This window comes from Sorex fumeus, unplaced genomic scaffold, assembly GCF_029834395.1.
Source record: "Sorex fumeus unplaced genomic scaffold, SorFum_2.1 ptg000086l, whole genome shotgun sequence".
Lineage (NCBI taxonomy): Eukaryota > Metazoa > Chordata > Mammalia > Eulipotyphla > Soricidae > Sorex > Sorex fumeus.
Window position 1 is genome coordinate 7,393,220 of NW_026606143.1, and position 13,259 is coordinate 7,406,478.

Below are 13,259 nucleotides of genomic sequence, written 5' to 3' on the forward strand. Positions count from 1 at the left end.
TCTCAGTTTGTGTTTGTCTGATGCTTCCCCATGACTAGAGCCAGTTATGTCCTTTGGCTGGAACTCCAGGGCAGGGTTGCTGAGTTCTCAGTAAAGAAAGCACATGCCATTGATTTGTTCCATTACTAGCCAATACTAACTGTGAGAGTACTTTGTGCCAGATTTTCCCTCTATAAAGCTGCTTTTTCAGTTTTTGTGGTTAATAAGTATGGGAAACTACTATGTAGTTATATACATATCCTGTCACTCATGAAACTTTTACTCATTGATGATGCTAATCTAGGCCAAAGATGGTGATAACTGCTAAATGGAGACTTGGGTTATACAGTTGTCAGAACTCTTAAGTCTTGCATTTCACTGCATGTAAAATTATCTTAAACATAATTTTAAAGAATAAACTCATTACACGTATGTATGTTGAAATGTAGTGCAACAATGGATTGATGAATGATGAAGTATTGAGTTCTTATTTGATGAGCAATTCTAGCGGGTTATAATTGTGAATCTGTGGTGAGTATACGGCTTTTGACTCTACATACATTTTCTGTTTTTGTAATAAAGTACAGGAGAAAACCTCAGTCTAACCCCTAATCATACAGCTAGGCATCAGTTACTGCTAAAATCATTGAGTGAAAATTTTATGGCATCCTTTATTGTGATGTATCAATGCCAGTAACACCTGTGGTCACTGCTAAGTCTTGTCACTAAAAGTAAAGCAGGCAGGCATAAGATATTATGTTCTTTCTGAGATGAATCTGCATCTAATTAAATTTCTAGATCTAACTGCCAATTACAGGTCATACAGGAGATTTAGGAATGTATTAAACCACATCATTGTATCATTGGCCGAATCCAGATGGGGAGTAGTCTATAGAAGAAATTACTTCTCTCTCTTGGCAAATCAGTGACATGAATGTTTGTTTTAAAGGTATCAGATGGGATATGTTATAGAGTAAGAGAGACATGAAGTTCATCAACTGCAGTGTATGAAACATAAATATCTTTTTATTTTAATTTTTTTATGAATACCATTTTAAACTAACCAACCATAATAAGAAATGTGTAAGTCATGGAAAATCAAATGGAAATTGACATTAGATGTTATTAAATCATTAGTGTTAATTTAATCAGATGACATACTATTTAAATTATTTTTGCATTATCCGTTAGAATTATTATTAACAGATAAAATGAGATGATTTGCCTTGAAAATACTTTAGGGAAAATGGTTGGGGATAGATGAAGCAACAATGGCAGAATTGTTAGTTATTGTTATGTAGCCATTGTTAAAGCTGGTTACGTAGATACATGCAGAGTTCTTTATCTGTCATTTCCCTCCACCTGTATTTAAAGGTTGTGTGTTTAAAGAAAACAAAAAATAATTCTTCACTGGCTTCATGTTTTCTTCTAGTATCAACCCATTTCTCTATTCCTATCAGTTGATTTCAGAGAGGTATATATACTTGTTTTGCTATGGACTCTTCTTCCTACCTTGTATCTTTTGAAAATTAATTTTTATTAAAAAAACCATGATTTACAAAGTTGTACATTGTGCAGTTGTTTCAAGCATTTAGTGTTCCAATATCACCAGTGTGACCTTTTTCTTCCTGTGGTTTGCTTTCTATTCAAAGATTAGTGTGTGACTGCGTTTCTCTCAGTCACACACATTCCTATGTTAGTTTTGTGGGATTCATTTCCTTTGTGCTAGACTCTATTGTAAAGGTCTTTAACCATCCTGGGATAAAAAGAATAACTTCCAAAGAAGTACCCTGAGCTTTTATTTGGTAGAATAAATATCCCTCTGTATCATCAATGTATCATCAAACTCTGGATGCACTAGCTCAGAGTTTTATTGCATGTTTTTAAAGTAATGTAATTTAATTTTTATGGGGGAGGGGCGCACACCCTTTGGTGGTCAGGGCTTACTTCTGCCTCTGCACTCAGGGATTGCTCCTGGCCAGGTTTAGGGGACCTTACATGTTACTGAGGATCAAACCCAGCTGGGTTAAGGAGCGTTCCAAGGCAAGAGCATTATCTCCCCAGCCCAGGTATTAACCCAGGTATGGGTTAATACCTACTTTCTTATAAACCTGGACAAAAATTGTGTCTCTTTATGAGTGGCCAAGTATAGAAGAGAGTTAGTTCTTAAATATTTTGATCTTCTGTACCTAAAGAGATTGGCCTTTTATTATTTCACTAACCCACACTTTCAGAGCAAGTCATATGCATTGTTCACCATGTTGGAAAAAAGTTTTTAAGCAGAAACTAAAGAGCCCAGCAATTAAATATTTTCTTGACATCAACTCCAACATCAACAATCTCTACAGAAGCAGAAGATAAAATCCTATAGAATTTCATCCTAAGCATGAAGCACAGGATTCTTATAGAGAGACCAGGGAGATAATAAAAGAGTTAACATTCTTGCCTCGCATTCAAATGACCCTGATTCAGTCTCAGGCATCTCATAAATTTCCTGGAGCTCTGCAAGGAGTATACAGTTACAAAGTATATGGTAACTCAAATAAAGAAAAATTGATATGAAATAACATCTGTCTGGAACATTTAGGCTTCCTGAGTCATTCCTAGCCACATGCTCCTGAAAGACAATGGCTAAAACAGGTTAAGTCTTTGGAGAAATCAGCCAGCAAGAACAGAACAAATGATCCAAGCATCCAAAACAATCCAGAAGTTATGAAACTACATAGTCATATTAATCTGTTTATGTGAATTGGATTGTTTATCATAAAAAAATTGATTTGTTTTCTCTTGTTTGTGTGTTTTTTCCTTCAGCCTCATTGTGTTCTTCTTGCCTCAAAGGAAAATTCAGCACCTGTTAAACTTGGGGGCTTCGGGGTAGCTATTCAATTAGGGGAGTCTGGACTTGTAGCTGGAGGTAAGATCTTTATATTTTTCCCCTCTTTAACACTGTGGTTTACAAAGTTGCTCATGATAATTTGTTATTGCAGGCATTCAATATTTCGAAACCAATCCCACCACAACTGTCACCTTCCCTCCACAATTGTCTTCATTTTCCAAACCACCCCTCAAGATTGTCCCTATAGCAGGCTGACAATAATTAATTTTATACGCTTGTTACCCCTAAATGGCTAACAGAATGATCAAAAAATGTTTCCATAAAGGAAAATTTGTGAGAATTGTATCTCACCATGGGGGCATTAAATCCTTGTCTGATGTTTTACTAACCTGTTGTTGCAAGTTAACATTCTGTGTTCATGTTTTTGTTAGTTGAGATTGGTTGGTTTCTATGTTACCTCCCATCCATCTACTACTGTATTGGATATGTCAGTGTTGTAAATACTGGAGATGTTTGAGCAGGACCTGGCCCACTTCACTCCAAGAGTGCCTAAGAGGGCGTGAGACTTCTTTTTAAAAAGTTGCTTCAAAATCTGATCACTTTCAAGCTGGTGTGAAACTTTCAAACTGAGTATTAGCACATACTCACTGTTTATTCCCCATTCCACCACCACCCCAAAAGTGTCATCACAAAGTTTTTAATTTAGTATCTCTGTAGTCATACTGAGTTTTAAGTCCTTCAAGTAGACCCTCTTTTTGCTTTTAGTATTTCTAGCACATAACAGAGAGGTAATCCTACATATGGACAGTCAAACAATATTTAAAGATGATAATATTTGGGACAAAATGACTTTTAAATTTGAAGTGGCCAAACAAAGTCAAATCTAAACTTCCAGGTTAATATCTGTGGCTGATTTTCAGCGTAATGACTGTTTTTCCCTTTATCAAAGAGCCCTGTGCAAGCCATCAACCTATATTTAGAATGGGCAAACAAATGTGAATGCAGTATTATTTTTATTATTAGCTGAAGCAAGTCATAATTAGAAATTTCCCATGCCAGAAGAAACTTTAAAATAGAAACTTTCTTCACCAGGGTACAAAGGTAGAAGCTAATTACAGATTCAAGTATTTGGCCTTTTATTTTTTCCTTTCATCAGATTCCAACTCAGAATGCTGCTATGTTTTTAATTGTTTGTTAGTTTAAAAATTACTTAACTCTTCATTCTACAAACTATCAGCTATCACCTTCTCTTTTCCATCTCCCACTACTTCTATCCTTCACAAAGAGGAAGAATATGAAAAATATCAGTAGTAGACCCATCACCTTCCCAGAATGCTCATCTTAAATTCTAGTACCTGACATATGATAAATATCAAATAATAATCTGTCTTTTATTTAATTTACTATTAGTAAAACATCAAAGCAGTACTAACGTAGACCACCATCTGAAAATAAGCCTTGATTTATAATCTACATTCTTTAAATAGTTTTGTTACATTTCCCTCTAAGACTAATGTAGAAACTTTTGTCTAGTTTTCCATTCTCTTCCAGCTGATTTATTTCCAGTAATATGAGAAACTGAGTGATTAGAAGAAGGAAAAAAGGGCCAAACAGCAAAGCAGTTTATTCATATAGTCATTGGACCTCAGATTTCCAAGTAAAACTTCTCCATTATTATAACTAATAGTCTTTAGAATGCTTTCATAAAACTCCTAACCAAAGATTTAGCTCTAGTTGAATTCCTCAGATAGTAACTAATTTGCTATGTTTCAGGACAATTCATTCCATTTTAGAAAAGTTCATCAAGTACTGAAACATAAATTCTTGCAGTCAACGGAAATCTGTCTTCCTATAACTTCCCATTGGTTCCAAACCTGACTTTTGAAGCCACACTGAACAATTTTTTTTGCTTTTGGGGTCACACCTGGCAATGCCCAAGGGTTACTCCTGGCTCTTGCACTCAGGAATTGCTCCTGGCGGTGCTCGGGGGACCATATGGGATGCTGGGAATTGAACCTGTGTCGGCCATGTTGGCTGCGTGCAGAGCAAACGCCCTACCCACTGTGCTATCGCTCCAGCCCCCACACTGAACAATTTTAATCCTTCCACATAATAGATATTCAGAGGTTTGAAAGCAACACTCATGTCCTCTTAAGTCTTATCCAAATTAACTTGCCAAGGTTACTTCAGCCATTCCTCATAGATACTATTTATTTTTATATATTAATTTTTTATTGTTTAGAACCTCTACCATGCCCAAAATAAGGGGCCAGAACCAACTACAATTACAGGTATAATCAGCACAAGAGAGCTTGGCATAACTTCTTTTGCTGGATGTTTTACATTTGGAGGTCAACATTTGGGGTGGGGTTGGGCTATACCAACTTGACATTAGGGGTTATTCCTGGCTCTGTAGAGCTCAGGAATGACCCCAGAGCCAGGAATGACCCCTGACAGGGCTCATTAAACCCTCTAAGGCACAAGGGATTTGAACCATGGTTATGGCCACCACACCTGCATGCAAGGTATGTGCCTTACATACATTCTGCACTATCTTTCTGGACCATATCAATTAATGTCTAAAGACTGAAAACTCCAAGGATAATAAAAAATAATGAATTATCCTTTTTTGGCATTTACAGTGTGCCTATTGTAGTAATATTGTTTATAACATGGCATTATAAATGACTATCTCTTGGGCTCTATCTTCATGCTATTAATATTCAAAATGATAACAGTTTCCTATTTTTCTGTGTATCTTGATTAATGGCGAAGAACAGATTCATTTTGTTTTCCAGGACATTTTCTACATGTTAATCTATTTTCCTAAACTGTTAAAATATGGGGTAGTCATCATTCGATTCCTCTGCCCCTCTCGGAGAGCCCAGCAAGCTACCGAGAGTATCTCGCCTGCATGGCAGAGCTTGGCAAGCTACCTGTGACGTATTCAGTATGCCAAACACAGTAACAACAAGTCTCAAAATGAAGACGTTACTGGGCCCACTTGAACAAATCAATGAACAATGGGGGAATCAGTGCTACAGTGCATTAACATTTGCTTTTATTATTGCTTATTTTTTTCTTTGTCCATTCAACCACACCTGGCCATGCTTGGGGCTACTTCTGGCTCAGTGGTTGGAGGATGCATCTAGCTCAGGGACCTGTACAGTGTGGGGCAATTAAACCTTAGTCTTCCATATGCTAAGCTTGCATTCCCATTAAATTATTTCCCTATCCATGTATTACACACACACACACACACACACACACACACACACACACATGCACACACACACACACACGCACACGCACACACATTTATTCATTCATTTATTTATTAAGAGTCTGTGATTTACAATATTGGTAATAATGGTTTTTCATGCATATGGGTCCAATGAGAAAATGTTTTAACACCATGACTTTTTGTTTGTTTGCTTTTTGGGCCACACCTAGAGATGTTCAGAGGTTACTCTGGCTCTGCACTCAGGAATCACTTCTAGCGTTGCACAGAACCACGTGTAGTGTGTTGGGGATTGAACCTGGGTAAGCCACATGCAAGGCCAGCACTCTCTCCATTGCACTATGACTCTGACACAACCATTACTTTTTTTAATAAGAGAAAATAAATTAAATGATGGTATTATATATTTGTAAAACTACTTTTGAATCTTTATTGTGTTAGTTATGCAAAATATTTTTTCTTTCATGCTTCTAGAACTAAAATATTACTGATGATAAAAACATAATTTCTTTCCTTCTTTCCCATTTTTCTTTTTGTTTTGAACCACACCCAGCTGTGCTTCGGGTTACTCCTGTCTTTGCGTTCAGGAATCACTCCTGGCAGGCTTAGAGAACCATATGAGATGATAAAGATCAAACCCAGGTCAACCACATGCAAGGCCTGCAAGGTCCTACCTGCCATCTCTCCAACCCCACATTGTCATTTCTAAACATACCTTACAGTCTTGAAATAACGACTTCAAGCATTACAGTCTTTAAAAATGTCATATGTTGAGAGGACCAGAGGATATGCCTTGCCTGTGCAAGCCCGCAGTTTCAGTCCCTAGTACCACATGCCTGCCACATCCCCAGTCACATACCTCAGGATGTAGCCCTGGAGGCTTGGGGACAGTTGACTAAATATTAGTGTTAGTGGCTACTCGGCCTCCTGAACACTGCTTTGCATACAGTGTTCATATACAGATTGTTATTTGCAATAAGGGATAAATGATTCCTCTTATTTAAAAAAGCTTACCTGAGAGAGAGAGAGAGAGAGAGAGAGAGAGAGAGAGAGCAGTGGGTAGGGTGCTTGCCCAGCATGTTGCTGGCCAAGGTTCAGTCCCTGGCACCCTACATGGTTCCTTGAACCTACCAGGAGTGACCCCTGAGTGCAGAACCAAGAGTAAGCCCTAAACACAACCAGATGTACCCCCCCCCAAAAGAAAAGCTTACCTGTTATTTGAGGTACTTTTAAAACTTTTATTGATATTTATCAGCTAACTTGCTGAAAGTTAACACCAAGCTATTTTCCTGTTAGAATTTTTGAACATTCAGTCCTCCAAATAGAAAATAATTCTCTTATAGTAGAAAAACGCTTACCTATAATTTCACATTTTTCTAGCTGAAACATGGCTATTTGGAATACTTCTTATCCAGAAGATTACTAGGAACCTAGAAAGTAGTTTCAAGGGTTAGTGTGCCTTCATAGTTTCCACCTGCTGCCCTCTTGGATTCGGATGTCCATTTCCTTAGAACGCCTTTCCTTAAAGGCAGAGATAATAGTCCTTTCTTCTTAAAGGACAGTGACTGATTGGATGATCTACAGCAGCCCAAGTTCTATAACCCAAATTCTTTTCTACTTTGCTCTGTCTGGGTGGCTTACCTCCACCTCCACGTGGCATTTGATGAAGGGATTTGTAATCATTACCACAGCTTAGCTCTTTGAACATCCCTATCAGGCCATTTAGTAACTTTGGAAATTGTTACTGAATAAAGAGTCTTGTTGTGGGGCCAGAGAAATAGTAAAGGCACTTGACTTGCACACAGCTATCCCTTGTTCAATCTGCGCCCCACCAGCCGTGATCCCTGAGAACAGAGATAGGAGTAAGCCCTGAGCCCAGTTGGGTGTCACCTCAAATAAAAAATGTTTTAAGAAACCTGGTTCTTAATTATTATCAAATCCATGCAAGACTTTCATGAAAATAATTGGGAGAAGCCAAAATTAGAGTAAAGAGAGTGAGAAGAAAAAAATGTGAGAAAGACCGAAGAAATGAACCCTTGCTTATCTCTGAAGTTCCTGGGGACTTTCTTTTCTGTAAGCATAGTTCTCACATTGATATCCACAATGACAAAACTTGGTCATCAAGAGAAGGTTAAGTCATGTGTGGTATCTTGTGTAAAATAAGGGAAAAAATTATAGCAAGGTAGCAAGTCAAATTTAAGAAAGTAAAAAGGGTTGTAAAAAGGTTTTAAAAGTAATAAGATTCATGTCCTAGGGCTGAGAAACTCCCAGCTCAAAGGGCTGGAATGCATGCTTCACATGTAGGAGGTTCTTGGTTTGAGCCCCAGTTCCACATGTTTTTCTGAGTACTGCCGGAAGTGTCCCCTGAGTACTGAGTACTGCCAGGCATAGCCTCCCCAAAAAAACAAAAAATAAAAACAAAAAACAAGTCTTAAAATGTTAAAGCTGTTTAAGAACTCCCTTCCTTAAGTTCTAGATAATAATGTTATTTTCAAAATATTAAACAGCTTACTATTTATTGCTTAGAAGGTATATAAATACCATATATAGTAACATTTAAGTTTTGTTTGGTAATTGGCTTCCTAGTCTTAGAATTTGTAATGAGAGTCATACAAATCAAGGGAGACCTCCAAGGAAGGGAAAGTTACATGATCACAAACCAGGAATTTGTGGAGGGTTGAGTGTGTATTAAAGTCCAAGGGGCCATGGCGATAGTCCACTGGGGAGGGCATTTGCCTTGCATGTGACTGACCCGGGTTTGATCCCCAGCATCCCATATGGTCCCCTGAACAACGCCAGGAGTAATTCTGAGTGCAGAGCCAGGAGTAATACCTGAATATCGCTAGGTATGACCCAAAAAGTCAAATAAATAAAGGTTAAGTCCAGGGCTTTCACTTTGTACCAATCTAGATGAAATAGTGCAATCTCTCAACTGTGGCATTTGCCCCTATCCTCTAAGAAAAATTCTTGAACCAGAAGACAGTCACTTTCCCTCCAGGATGAATGCTGATTCTCCAGCAATCCAGAAAAATGAGAAAAACCCCATCAATGGCCGTAAAGGTCATGTTGGTTCTGTTTCTAAAGTGTGGCCCCTGTTTTAAATTGCTCGACCCATTTTGAAGAGTTCAGAGTCGAGTTTGAAGAATTCCCCCAAAGCAGTATCAGTCACCTGCAGGGTACTCTGATCTCTGGCCCTTCTTTCCTAATTTGTGTGAGCTCCTGTCCATTGGAAGCAGGTGAATTTCCAACAGTCCCACCCACTGAAGCTGTTACTGAAGTTACAGGCAGAGCATCCATCGCTTCAGCGTCTTTATGTTTAAAGCAAAATGTGACAATATTTCCCTCCAACTTGTCTCGATTTTTTACTAATTTACTGTATATTTTGGGTATTCGGGGGTGGGAAATTGGGGTAGGGTGGGGCACACCCAACGGTGCTCAATCTGTACAATTTCTTCACCACCACCCCCAAGCTTGATAGACAGGACGCAAAGAAACCCCTCCAGAGAAAATGAAAGTCAAAAAGATTGAATGAAAGGAACTTGCCTGGCCTTGTTTTCTTTTGGCATCTTTGTGCTCTTCAAATGCTAATTCAGAGGATGTTGAAAGAAATTCTATTATTTTAGGGACCAGGATGTGGCAGAAATGCTAAAATACAAGGCCTTTGTGTGTGAGACCCTGGGTTCATCCCAGCACCACAAGGCCTCCAAATGAGTAATGTGGGTGTAGCCCTGCTAGCCTCACAAGCAGCACTGCTAGACCAGAATGGCCCCCACAATAATTTAAAAAAATATTATAATAGAGTTTTATCCACCATAGTTAATAGCTGCAGTTAGCTCTGCAGAATTTCAGACCCGAAATACATGTTCTAAGTAAACGCTCTCAGCAGTTGGTCTGATTCGAATTTCCATTTGGCAGTGGAAAGTAATCATTTTCTACTCAGATTTAACTTTTGGCAGGGAGGGGAGATTGGGACCACTCCCAGCAGTGCTCAGGAGCTATTTCTGGCTCGGTCTTCAGAAATTACTCTTAGTAGTACTTGGGGGACCCTAGGTGATGCCAGGGATTGAACTGGGTTCAGTGGGGTATAAGGCAGGCACATTTACTATCTGTGTTCTTCTCTCTGGCCCATCCGTGCAAATTTTTTCGTAGTCCTGCCCCTCCCACTGCTACTTGCCCCTGCCCAGGCTATGCCTTCCCAGGTCTTTCCTGTAGAGCTATAGAATCTGCCTGCGGACTCTTCCTCTACCCTCTGCTCTGCTCTGTGACTTTAGTGATTTTCCTTTTAAAAAAAATTCACTGTATCGCTGTCATTCCATTGTTCATCAATTTCCTCGAGCAGGCACCAGTAACGTCTCCTTCATCCGAGCCCTGAGATTTTAGAAAGTGCCACATTCGAGGCTCTTTCAGGGTCAGGGGAATGAGACCCATCATTGTTACTGGGTTTTGGCATATCGAATACACCACGGGGAGTTTGCAAGACTCTGCCGTGCGGGCAGGATACTCTTGGTAGCCTGCTGGATTCTCCAAGAGTAAGAACTCGATAATAAGAGGCTTCCGGGAGCTGGGTTTTATAGTCTCTGGGTCTTGGCCGTTGATGGGATAACATGGTGCCAGGGGCAGTTGGTGGGTGTAATGCCTACCTACTGGAAAATGGGGGATCTGGGTGGAGGAGGCCCAGTCCCGATCCGAGCAGGCTTGGAGATCTCAGCCCCAGGTCCCAAATGCCTGGGTTCCTCTGCCGGCTCCTTCATGCATGAGGCTCGTCCAAGCATGTGGAGAGTGGTTTTAAGCATGACTGTGGCTGGTTCCAGAAGTCTTCGGCTGCCAGGGCTCTGCTCAGGGCGGGGAGGGAAACTTAACTCGCCTCCCTCCAAGGGGCCCAGGTGAGGACATAATTAATTATTAAAACAATTATTTATTGAATTGTCATGAATTACAGTGTTACAAAGTTATTCATGATTGGGTTTCAGGCATACAGTTTTCCAGTACCCATCCCTTCACCAGTGTCCCCTTCCCTCTACCAGTGTCCCCTTTTTCCCTCCTGCCCCTCAGCTTGCCTCAGTGATGAGCTCTTTTTCTTTTTCTTTTTTCCTTTTAGGCACTGTGCTTTGCAATACTGACACTGAAAGGATATCATGCGTATCACTTTACCTCCTTGCAGCCTCCAGTTCTGTCCAGAGTGACCACTTCCCCCTATCGTTGTCATAGTGGTTGCTTCTTTTTCCTAAGAGCTCCCCTCCCCCAGCTGTGGCAAGCTTCCTACTAAGAACAGTTCTTCTGCCCTATGTGTCTGTTGTCTTTGGTCATTGTTCTCCTACTATGATCCTTTTATGTCCTCAAATGAGTGAGATCATCCTGTGTCTGTCCCTCTCCCTCTGACTCATTTCTCTTACCATGATACTCTCCAGTTCTAGCCATGTAGTAGCACATTTTATGAACGGTTTTAGTGATTTTTTTCAAGCATGTGAAAATGAAAAAATTTAAACAGCGTCATGAGTCAAAATACCCTGTGCCTTGCTGAATTCAATAGGTGATGCTGGTATTAGAATATATTTTCAAGGCGTGACTAGATAAATCATTGCTTATCTTCTGTGCGCTTGATTTCATGGAGAGGTGGTAAGAGAGTATTTAGGTCATTTGGGTGGTTTTCATTCACATTGTTATTCTGTTATTGCCAATTTTCAAGTGGAGGGGCAGCATTTGATGTAAACATTTTTCCTTAACAATGATGATGTTGTTTTTCATGTAGGGCGTGTTGGAACACCTCATTTTATGGCCCCAGAAGTTGTCAAAAGAGAACCATATGGCAAACCAGTAGATGTCTGGGGTTGTGGTGTGATCCTTTTTATCCTGCTAAGTGGTTGTTTGCCTTTTTATGGAACCAAGGAAAGATTGTTTGAAGGCATTATTAAAGGAAAATACAAGGTAACGTATTTTGCATGTCTGCTTTTTGGTTGAATTTGCTTTGCGAAATCACAGCTACTAGCATGTGAAAATAAATGCAATTCGTGAGAAATTCATCAGTGTAATGAAACTAGTAGTGGTAACTAACTCATGTATGTAGCACTGACTACAGGCCAGGAACTGTTCTGACTAAACATTTCAATTGTCTTAACTCATTTCATTCTCACAGTGGTTTATGATGTAGGTACCATCGACTAAAATCTCCCTTTTTATAGTAATAATCTCCAATTATTGTCCCTTTCTGAGTTATAACATTTTTGCTAATAATAGAATTTTTTCTTTGTGTTTGTTCAGTTGCTAACTTCCTGGTCTCCAAGGCAATGTGCCCCATTCTAACAGCTTTTGGTATTTGATTTTTGTCTATTTTTAAAGCATTACATAGTTATTTTTGTTTCTTTGTAAGAAACTTGAGGTATTCATGCTTGTACAAAAGTAAATTTTAGGGGTGGGGTTTGGGGGCTATACCTGATCATGCTTGGGAATCACTCCTGGCAGTGCTGGAGAACCATGCAGTAATGGGGATCAAATTCAGACTTTCCTCTGGAGCAAAACATGAGCTCTCGCCCATTGAGCTTCCACCCTCACTCCAGGTACCCCAAGATAATTATATTAAGATTTTCTAATCCTTAGCATTACACTAAGTCAGATGGATAATATCATAATTTCAGTGCCTGGGATTTTGAAACTCAGAGGTTAATAAATTATTTATTATTTACTATAATAACAAATTATTATTATTTATTTGACTAACCTCACTCTTATATTCATGGTTTCCATTACAAAAGCCGTATGTGTTCAGAAGTTGAATTTTAACTATAAATCTATCTCTGTCATCAGTGAGTCTGTTGGGTCTTTTAAAATATTTGTACAAGTTTTAACTATTGTGCATTTCAATCAACAAAAGTAATAGAGATAATCTTTTAAGGAACCCCTGATTTAATGCTTTTCAACAGGTGGTCAATCCCATCTTCTTTATTATTTTGAAGCAAATCTCAAAAATATATTTTTAAGGCAAGGGAAAGAGCAAAAAAGACAGAGAAGAAAAGTGTGTGCCAAAAAGACAGGCTGGGCAGGAGGGGAGCCGGTAAGGAGGAGGGAAACTGGGGATCTATTGGTGGTGAGAAATATACACGTATGAAGGGATAAGTGTTAGAATATTGTATGACTGAAACCCAATCATGAACCACTTTGTAACTGTGGTTCAATTTTTTTACAAAAAAATCTTTTGGTCACCCTGAT

General features: G+C 39.1%; 1 protein-coding gene across 14 annotated transcripts in view; it reads left to right on the forward strand.

Annotated features, from left to right (window-relative positions):
- The window catches only part of CASK (calcium/calmodulin dependent serine protein kinase), a 998,363-nt gene that overhangs the window by 320,689 nt on the left and 664,415 nt on the right, over nucleotides 1-13,259 (forward strand). For all 14 annotated transcript variants that reach the window (XR_008794862.1, XM_056131339.1, XM_056131340.1 and 11 more), the window contains exons 6-7: nucleotides 2,791-2,893; nucleotides 11,806-11,981. Coding sequence is in view for 13 of the 14 variants with exons in the window: in XM_056131339.1 (XP_055987314.1) it covers nucleotides 2,791-2,893; nucleotides 11,806-11,981 (279 nt within the window). In the remaining variant the exon portion in view is untranslated. The remainder of the gene's footprint in view (nucleotides 1-2,790; nucleotides 2,894-11,805; nucleotides 11,982-13,259) is intronic.